Source organism: Oncorhynchus mykiss, chromosome 7 (assembly GCF_013265735.2).
Source record: "Oncorhynchus mykiss isolate Arlee chromosome 7, USDA_OmykA_1.1, whole genome shotgun sequence".
NCBI lineage: Eukaryota > Metazoa > Chordata > Actinopteri > Salmoniformes > Salmonidae > Oncorhynchus > Oncorhynchus mykiss.
In genome coordinates this window covers 1,407,875-1,418,649 of record NC_048571.1, presented here as the reverse complement: position 1 = coordinate 1,418,649, position 10,775 = coordinate 1,407,875, and the positions used below count along the sequence as shown (strand labels likewise).

Genomic DNA, 10,775 nt, shown 5'->3' with positions numbered 1-10,775 from the left:
ACTTTCTAGTGACCATTTCTGTGGCCTTGTGGGAATAGTTTCCACCCTGAGATTGGAAGCGTGGGGGTTCGATCCCCGGTCGAGTCAAACCAAACACTTTAAAATGGGACCCGATGTGTCTCTGCCTGCAGATGTTCCAGAGGGTGTAGTTACTCGTACATCACGCTATAGAAACAGGAAATAGGCTCCTGCCCTATGGGCCGTTCTGGCTCAGACTTACCTGGTCCTGTAAGAAGAGGTCATTGGCCATGTGTACGATGCGGTCGATCAGGATGATTCCTCCGATGTTGTCCACATCCATGTCAGCCACCAGCGTCAGCACCATCACAGCCTCCACCAGCAGCTGTCTGTACTCTGGCTGGGGAACGTGGTTCAGAACAGACTCCACGTGCACCGCAAACTTGATCTCGCCTTCTGTCATCTGGCAGGCAGGGACACGACGTCAGAGTCAGAACGCTTTCCCAGACACAGATGGAATCTCCATCAAGGGATCTGTCTGTGCCAATCACAGTGTCTGAAAGGAAATCTTATTTCCTACTATTATAGGAAGCAACATTTGTTCTAAATGTGAAACACTGAGAGATGTTCCTTGATGCCGTGCTGCTGTTTGGGGGTCTAGGGGGGTTACTGCACATTATTAATGGAGTTGTAAAAAGGGCTATATAAATACCATTTATATACCAATCAATCTATACCAATCAATCTATTGATTTGACTACATACTTCTCTGGTAGTGCAGCACGTATCCATCTATAGACAGACTGACACTACATACCTCTCTGGTAGTGGAGGAAGACAGCACGTATCCATCTATAGACAGGCTGACACTACATACCTCTCTGGTAGTGGAGGAAGACAGCACGTATCCATCTATAGACAGACTGACACTACATACCTCTCTGGTAGTGGAGCACGTATCCATCTATAGACAGACTGACACTACATACCTCTCTGGTAGTGCAGCACGTATCCATCTATAGACAGACTGTGACACTACATACCTCTCTAGTAGTAGAGGAAGACAGCACGTATCCATCTATAGACAGACCGTGACACTACATACCTCTCCGGTAGTGGAGGAAGACAGCACGTATCCATCTATAGACAGACTGACACTACATACCTCTCTGGTAGTGGAGGAAGACAGCACGTATCCATCTATAGACAGACTGTGACACTACATACCTCTCTAGTAGTAGAGGAAGACAGCACGTATCCATCTATAGACAGACCGTGACACTACATACCTCTCCGGTAGTGGAGGAAGACAGCACGTATCCATCTATAGACAGACTGACACTACATACCTCTCTGGTAGTGGAGGAAGACAGCACGTATCCATCTATAGACAGACCGTGACACTACATACCCCTCTGGTAGTGGAGGAAGACAGCACGTATCCATCTATAGACAGACCGTGACACTACATACCTCTCTAGTAGTAGAGGAAGACAGCACGTATCCATCTATAGACAGACCGTGACACTACATACCTCTCCGGTAGTGGAGGAAGACAGCACGTATCCATCTATAGACAGACTGACACTACATACCTCTCTGGTAGTGGAGCACGTATCCATCTATAGACAGACTGTGACACTACATACCTCTCTGGTAGTGGAGGAAGACAGCACGTATCCATCTATAGACAGACCGTGACACTACATACCCCTCTGGTAGTGGAGGAAGACAGCACGTATCCATCTATAGACAGACCGTGACACTACATACCTCTCTAGTAGTAGAGGAAGACAGCACGTATCCATCTATAGACAGACCGTGACACTACATACCTCTCCGGTAGTGGAGGAAGACAGCACGTATCCATCTATAGACAGACTGACACTACATACCTCTCCGGTAGTGGAGCACGTATCCATCTATAGACAGACTGTGACACTACATACCTCTCTGGTAGTGGAGGAAGACAGCACGTATCCATCTATAGACAGACCGTGACACTACATACCTCTCTAGTAGTAGAGGAAGACAGCACGTATCCATCTATAGACAGACTGTGACACTACATACCTCTCTGGTAGTGGAGGAAGACAGCACGTATCCATCTATAGACAGACCGTGACACTACATACCTCTCTAGTAGTAGAGGAAGACAGCACGTATCCATCTATAGACAGACCGTGACACTACATACCTCTCCGGTAGTGGAGGAAGACAGCACGTATCCATCTATAGACAGACTGACACTACATACCTCTCCGGTAGTGGAGCACGTATCCATCTATAGACAGACTGTGACACTACATACCTCTCTGGTAGTAGAGGAAGGCAGCACGTATCCATCTATAGACAGACTGTGACACTACATACCTCTCTGGTAGTGGAGGAAGACAGCACGTATCCATCTATAGACAGACCGTGACACTACATACCTCTCTAGTAGTAGAGGAAGACAGCACGTATCCATCTATAGACAGACCGTGACACTACATACCTCTCCGGTAGTGGAGGGAGACAGCACGTATCCATCTATAGACAGACTGACACTACATACCTCTCCGGTAGTGGAGCACGTATCCATCTATAGACAGACTGTGACACTACATACCTCTCTAGTAGTGGAGGAAGGCAGCACGTATCCATCTATAGACAGGCCGTGGCACTTCTGCAGGATCTTCCACACCTTCTGGTAGAAGCCCATTGGGACCCTGTTGATGGCCCCATCCAGCCGTCTCCTCCTCAGCCACTGGCCCTGCCGCTCCTCCCACTGCAGGTGGCTGTCTGACCCCCCGGGGCCTACAGGGGACAGGATACCACTGGGGGTGGAGGGGCTGCTGCACCGCTACAGGGGGAGATGCGTGTTCATATACGCACGCAGGGGTACACACACACACACACACACACACACACACACACACACACACACACACACACACACACACACACACACACACACACACACACACACACACACACACACACACACACACACCAGGTGAATTCAGGTCAAAGCTATGATCCCTTGTTGATGTAACTTGTTAAATCCACTTCAATCAGTATAGATGAACGGGAGGAGACAGGTTAAAGAAGGATGTTTAAGCCTTGAGACAATTGAGACATGGGTTGTGTATGTGTGCCATTCAGAGGGTGAATGGGCAAGACAAAATATTTAAGTGCCTTTGAATGGGGTGTATGGGAGTAGGTGGCAGGCACACCGGTTTGGGTAAAGAACTGCAACGCTGCTGTGTGTTTCTCACTAAACAGTTTCCTGTGTGTATCAAGAATGGTCCACCACCCAAAGGGTAGGAGTCAACATGGGTCAGCATCCCTGTGGAACGCTTTCGACACCTTGTAGAGTCCATGCCCCAATGAATTGAGGCTGTTCTGAGGGTGTGTGGGGGAGTGTTCCTAATGTTTTGTACACTGTGTATATGCGCGCACTTAAGTGCAAAAACACACACATACATACACGCTCAAGTACAAACACACACATACATACACGCTCAAGTACAAACACACACAGGAGCATACACTCCCGTTCATGTACCGACATGCATAAACACACAAACGCACTTCTACCGTACACAGTCTTATGTTTTCCTGTTTCTTTGAATCAAATACAGTACATGTTACCATGACGACACCAGCATGCTACAGGCCAGTACATGTTACCATGACGACACCAGCATGCTACAGGCCAGTACATGTTACCATGACGACACCAGCATGCTACAGGCCAGTCAGTACATGTTAGTACAGCAAGCATAAGGCAATGTAACGAAGAAAGACAACCGTTCAGAGTGAACCTTGTCTGCGTGGTTTAGTGAACACGGGACAATGAGGGAGACATGGTTCATGGTTTACCGTGGAACGGGGAGAGGTGACGTTGCTGCTGATGGAATAGCCACTGTTACTCATCTGGAAAGGATCAACACGGAGAAGACGTCATGTTGTCGTCGAGGGAGAGACACAGAAGGAGGGGATGACGGCGTGAAGGAAAGTCAAACTCACACCTTGTAAATACAGTTTAGATTATGATAAAACATCAGACACAGTTAAAGATGTGGGCTAGAAAACAGGCAAACATGATCAGCAGCTCAGCATGAGGTAAGGCACTACTGACTGTATTCTAGTACAGCTGGTATGAATGGGCTTTCAGCTGGTGGCTTCATGTCATGTTATGATGGTTGGTTTCATTATGGTCTAGCTGTGGAGATTAGAGCTGATGAGGCAATATGACTTTTAACTAACAAACTCAACCCACGCTGATCGGATGAGACGAGTCATCCAACTGCAATCAGAACCATACAACATTACAACATTACTACTATAGACAAAGAGCATTCTGTCGTCATGTCTTCTAACTAGAATCAAACATACAGAACGAGTATTAGGCCTATACTAACTTGTAGATTATATTATAGAGTATTAGGTCTATACTAACCTTTAGATTAGATGATAGAGGATTAGGTCTATACTAACCTGTAGATTATATTATAGAGGATTAGGTCAATACTAACCTGTAGATTATATTATAGAGGATTAGGTCTATACTAACCTGTAGATTATATTATAGAGGATTAGGCCTATACTAACCTGTAGATTATATTATATAGGATTAGGTCTATACTAACCTGTAGATTATATTATAGAGGATTAGGTCTATACTAACCTGTAGATTATATTATAGAGGATTAGGTCTATACTAACCTGTAGATTATATTATAGAGGATTAGGTCTATACTAGCCTGTAGATTATATTATAGAGGATTAGGTCTATACTAACCTGTAGATTATATTATAGAGGATTAGGTCTATACTAACCTGTAGATTATATTATAGAGGATTAGGTCTATACTAACCTGTAGATTATATTATAGAGGATTATGTCTATACTAACCTGTAGATTATATTATAGAGGATTAGGTCTATACTAACCTGTAGATTATATTATAGAGCATTAGGTCTATACTAACCTGTAGATTATATTATAGAGGATTAGGTCTATACTAACCTGTAGATTATATTATAGAGGATTAGGTCTATACTAACCTGTAGATTATATTATAGAGGATTAGGTCTATACTAACCTGTAGATTATATTATAGAGGATTAGGTCTATACTAACCTGTAGATTATATTATAGAGGATTAGGTCTATACTAACCTGTAGATTATATTATAGAGGATTAGGTCTATACTAACCTGTAGATTATATTATAGAGCATTAGGTCTATACTAACATGTAGATTATATTATAGAGGATTAGGTCTATACTAACCTGTAGATTATATTATAGAGGATTAGGTCTATACTAACCTGTAGATTATATTATAGAGGATTAGGTCTATACTAACCTGTAGATTATATTATAGAGGATTAGGTCTATACTAACCTGTAGATTAAATTATAGAGGATTAGGTCTATACTAACCTGTAGATTATATTATAGAGCATTAGGTCTATACTAACCTGTAGATTATATTATAGAGGATTAGGTCTATACTAACCTTTAGATTATATTATAGAGGATTAGGTCTATACTAACCTGTAGATTATATTATAGAGTATTAGGTCTATACTAACCTGTAGATTAAATTATAGAGGATTAGGTCTATACTAACCTGTAGATTATATTATAGAGGATTAGGTCTATACTAACCTGTAGATTATATTATAGAGGATTAGGTCTATACTAACCTGTAGATTATATTATAGAGTATTAGGTCTATACTAACCTGTAGATTATATTATAGAGGATTAGGTCTATACTAACCTGTAGATTAAATTATAGAAGATTAGGTCTATACTAACCTGTAGATTATATTATAGAGGATTAGGTCTATACTAACCTGTAGATTATATTATAGAGGATTAGGTCTATACTAACCTGTAGATTATATTATAGAGGATTAGGTCTATACTAACCTGTAGATTATATTATAAAGGATTAGGTCTATACTAACCTGTAGATTAAATTATAGAGGATTAGGTCTATACTAACCTATAGATTATATTATTGAGGATTAGGTCTATACTAACCTGTAGATTATATTATAGATCATTAGGTCTATACTAACCTGTGGATTATATTATAGAGGATTAGGTCTATACTAACCTGTAGATTATATTATAGAGGATTAGGTCTATACTAACCTGTAGATTATATTATAGAGTATTAGGTCTATACTAACCTGTAGATTAAATTATAGAGGATTAGGTCTATACTAACCTGTAGATTATATTATAGAGGATTAGGTCTATACTAACCTGTAGATTATATTATAGAGGATTAGGTCTATACTAACCTGTAGATTATATTATAGAGGATTAGGTCTATACTAACCTGTAGATTATATTATAGAGGATTAGGTCTATACTAACCTGTAGATTAAATTATAGAAGATTAGGTCTATACTAACCTGTATATTATATTATAGAGGATTAGGTCTATACTAACCTGTAGATTATATTATAGAGGATTAGGTCTATACTAACCTGTAGATTATATTATAGAGGATTAGGTCTATACTAACCTGTAGATTATATTATAAAGGATTAGGTCTATACTAACCTGTAGATTAAATTATAGAGGATTAGGTCTATACTAACCTATAGATTATATTATTGAGGATTAGGTCTATACTAACCTGTAGATTATATTATAGAGCATTAGGTCTATACTAACCTGTGGATTATATTATAGAGGATTAGGTCTATACTAACCTGTAGATTATATTATAGAGGATTAGGTCTATACTAACCTGTAGATTATATTATAGAGGATTAGGTCTATACTAACCTGTAGATTATATTATAGAGGATTAGGTCTATACTAACCTGTAGATTATATTATAGAGCATTAGGTCTGTACTAACCTGTAGATTAAATGATAGAGGATTAGGTCTATACTAACCTGTAGATTATATTATAGAGCATTAGGTCTGTACTAACCTGTAGATTAAATGATAGAGCATTAGGTCTATACTAACCTGTAGATTATATTATAGAGGATTAGGTCTATACTAACCTGTAGATTATATTATAGAGGATTAGGTCTATACTAACCTGTAGATTATATTATAGAGCATTAGGTCTATACTAACCTGTAGATTATATTATAGAGCATTAGGTCTGTACTAACCTGTAGATTATATTATAGAGGATTAGGTCTATACTAACCTGTAGATTATATTATAGAGGATTAGGTCTATACTAACCTGTAGATTATATTATAGAGGATTAGGTCTATACTAACCTGTAGATTATATTATAGAGGATTAGGTCTATACTAACCTGTAGATTATATTATAGAGGATTAGGTCTATACTAACCTGTAGATTATATTATAGAGGATTAGGTCTATACTAACCTGTAGATTATATGATAGGTCAAAGGAAATCAGGGGTCTCCAACCTTTTCTAGCATGAGAGCTACTTTTAAATTATGAAACATTTCACAAGATACACATACATTTTTTCCTAGCTTTCAAATAGGCAGTCTTTGTATGTTCCCAAATTCTGTTTTCTTGGGGGAATGTCATTCTGTCTACTCAGAAGACAGTTATTATGATCCCTAACTGGCTACAAAAGCCCACACCCCACAGACACAAAAGGGGCAATATTGCTGGAAATGAATTGTCAGATATTGTGTTCCGTTTGGCTTTCAGCCAGTTGTGGCTAACCAGGGGTGGTTGAATGTCAATGTGGATTTGATTGGATAGTAGCCGGGAGCTTGACTTTTTCTAATACTAGTGAGATTTGTTTATGACAGTTTGCGGTAGAACACGTGAAAAATAAATTATTTTTTTAGAATTGTTTGGCGAGCTACTCATGGGTAGACTGGGAGATACTGGTAGCTTGTGATGGACCTGTTGGAGACCCCTGATGTAGATACTCTCCATGACATGCAATAGTCAGCTGACGTGACCATACCTGTTTGATCTCACGCTTCAGCTTGCGGATGCCGGTGCGCTCCGTCTTAGTGGCTCCAGTGTGACCCAGCTCATGGATGGAGACAGACGGGCTGGTGGCCGAGGACTGCATAGGACGCACTGACACAGGAGAAAGGGAGACAGACACAACAATTCATTTGATTCAATAGAATAGTACTACACCTGCAAAGATTTGAGAAGAATCAAAAATGTATTAATACTGTAGAAACTACTAATGCTGGCTATGTAGGGGTTGGGGCTAGGGGGCTATGTAGGGGTCTATGTAGGGTTCGGGGCTAGGGGGCTATGTAGGGGTCTATGTAGGGTTCGGGGCTAGGGGGCTATGTAGGGGTCTATGTAGGGGTCGGGGCTAGGGGGCTATGTAGGGGTCTATGTAGGGGTCTATGTAGGGGTCGGGGCTAGGGGTCTATGTAGTTGTCGGGGCTAGGGGTCTATGTAGGGGTCTATGTAGGGGTCTATGTAGGGTTCGGGGCTAGGGGGCTATGTAGGGGTCTATGTAGTTGTCGGGGCTAGGGGTCTATGTAGGGGTCTATGTAGGGGTCTATGTAGGGTTCGGGGCTAGGGGGCTATGTAGGGGTCTATGTAGGGGTCGGGGCTAGGGGGCTATGTAGGGGTCTATGTAGTTGTCGGGGCTAGGGGTCTATGTAGGGGTCTATGTAGGGGTCTATGTAGGGTTCGGGGCTAGGGGGCTATGTAGGGGTCTATGTAGTTGTCGGGGCTAGGGGTCTATGTAGGGGTCTATGTAGGGGTCTATGTAGGGTTCGGGGCTAGGGGGCTATGTAGGGGTCTATGTAGGGGTCGGGGCTAGGGGGCTATGTAGGGGTCTATGTAGGGGTCTATGTAGGGGTCGGGGCTAGGGGTCTATGTAGGGGTCGGGTCTAGGGGGCTATGTAGGGGTCTATGTAGGGGTCGGGGCTAGGGGGCTATGTAGGGGTCTATGTAGGGGTCTATGTAGGGGTCGGGGCTAGGGGTCTATGTAGATGTCGGGGCTAGGGGTCTATGTAGTTGTCGGGGCTAGGGGTCTATGTAGGGGTCGGGGCTAAGGGTCTATGTAGGGGTTTATGTAGGGGTCGGGGCTAGGGGTCGGGGTTAGGGGTCTATGTAGGGGTCGGGGCTAGGGGTCTATGTAGGGGTCTATGTAGGGGTCGGGGCTAGGGGTCTATGTAGGGGTCGGGGCTAGGGGTCGGGGTTAGGGGTCTATGTAGGGGTCTATGTAGGGGTCGGGCTAGGGGTCTATGTAGGGGTCTATGTAGGGGTCGGGTTAGGGGTCTATGTAGGGGTCGGGGCTAGGGGTTGGGGTTAGGGGTCTATGTAGGGGTCGGGGTTAGGGGTCTATGTAGGGGTCGGGGCTAGGGGTCTATATAGGGGTCGGGGCTAGGGGTCTATGTAGGGGTCGGGGCTAGGAGTCTATGTAGGGGTCAGGGCTAGGGGTCTATGTAGGGGTCAGTGCTAGGGGTCTATGTAGTGGTCGGGGCTAGGGGTCTATGTAGGGGTCGGGGCTAGGGGGCTATGTAGGGGTCTATGTAGGGGTCTATGTAGGGGTCGGGGCTAGGGGTCTATGTAGAGGTCGGGGCTAGGGGTCTATGTAGTTGTCGGGGCTAGGGGTCTATGTAGGGGTCGGGGCTAGGGGGCTATGTAGGGGTCTATGTAGGGGTCGGGGCTAAGGGTCTATGTAGGGGTTTATGTAGGGGTCGGGGCTAGGGGTCGGGGTTAGGGGTCTATGTAGGGGTCTATGTAGGGGTCGGGGCTAGGGGTCTATGTAGGGGTCTATGTAGGGGTCGGGGCTAGGGGTCTATGTAGGGGTCGGGGCTAGGGGTCGGGGTTAGGGGTCTATGTAGGGGTCTATGTAGGGGTCGGGGCTAGGGGTCTATGTAGGGGTTGGGGTTAGGGGTCTATGTAGGGGTCGGGGTTAGGGGTCTATGTAGGGGTCTATGTAGGGGTCGGGGTTAGGGGTCTATGTAGGGGTTGGGGCTAGGGGTCTATGTAGGGGTCTATGTAGGGGTCGGGCTAAGGGTCTATGTAGGGGTCTATGTAGGGGTCGGGGCTAGGGGTCGGGGTTAGGGGTCTATGTAGGGGTCTATGTAGGGGTCGGGGCTAGGGGTCGGGGTTAGGGGTCTATGTAGGGGTCTATGTAGGGGTCGGGGCTAGGGGTTGGGGCTAGGGGTCTATGTAGGGGTCTATGTAGTTGTCGGGGCTAGGGGTCTATGTAGGGGTCAGGGCTAGGGGTCTATGTAGTGGTCGGGGCTAGGGGTCTATGTAGGGTTCGGGGCTAGGGGTTGATTTGGGATTGGGAAAGACTCACTGCTCCTCTCCACCCCAAACTCCTTCCCACTGAGGATGTGGTGTAGCAGATTCTTCATGTCTGACGGACTCAAGTTCATCAGGCTCTCAGAGGCCTCCTCCCCTGCAGAGGACAGAGAGAGAGACGCCTGTAACGCTGAGTAGAGAGACTCTGTAAAAACTCCCCAGGCACTTCCACACTAAAAGGCCATTCAGCTCAACATCCAGATACAGTAGTGTTACTACTAACCAGTCTGCTAACCAGGTCTACCTGAAAGAACTACCAGAGCCCTATTCAGATGGTGAGTCTACGGAGGCCTTTAGAACACAGCTGATTATTCTACCATTCTAAGAATGATACTGAACCCTACCTGAGCAGTGTATACTGAACCCTACCTGAGCAGTGTAGACTGAACCCTACCTGAGCAGTGTAGACTGAACCCTACCTGAGCAGTGTAGACTGAACCCTACCTGAGCAGTGTAGACTGAACCCTACCTGAGCAGTGTAGACTGAACCCTACCCGAGCAGTATAGACTGAACCCTACCTGAGCAGTATAGACTGAACCCTACCTGAGCAGTAT

General features: G+C 44.3%; 1 protein-coding gene across 2 annotated transcripts in view; it reads right to left on the bottom strand.

Moving 5' to 3' along the window:
* Window positions 1-10,775, bottom strand: part of phka2 (phosphorylase kinase, alpha 2 (liver)) — a 35,836-nt gene that overhangs the window by 1,927 nt on the left and 23,134 nt on the right. The window contains exons 25-29 of one of the 2 annotated variants that reach the window (XM_036982008.1): window positions 10,216-10,317; window positions 7,894-8,012; window positions 3,826-3,879; window positions 2,570-2,803; window positions 221-421 (exon numbers count right to left, since the gene is read on the bottom strand). In XM_036982008.1, the coding sequence (XP_036837903.1) occupies window positions 221-421; window positions 2,570-2,803; window positions 3,826-3,879; window positions 7,894-8,012; window positions 10,216-10,317 (710 nt within the window). Of the gene's footprint in view, window positions 1-220; window positions 422-2,569; window positions 2,804-3,825; window positions 3,975-7,893; window positions 8,013-10,215; window positions 10,318-10,775 lie in introns of those variants that run through there. The other variant, XM_036982009.1, reaches the window with a different exon arrangement.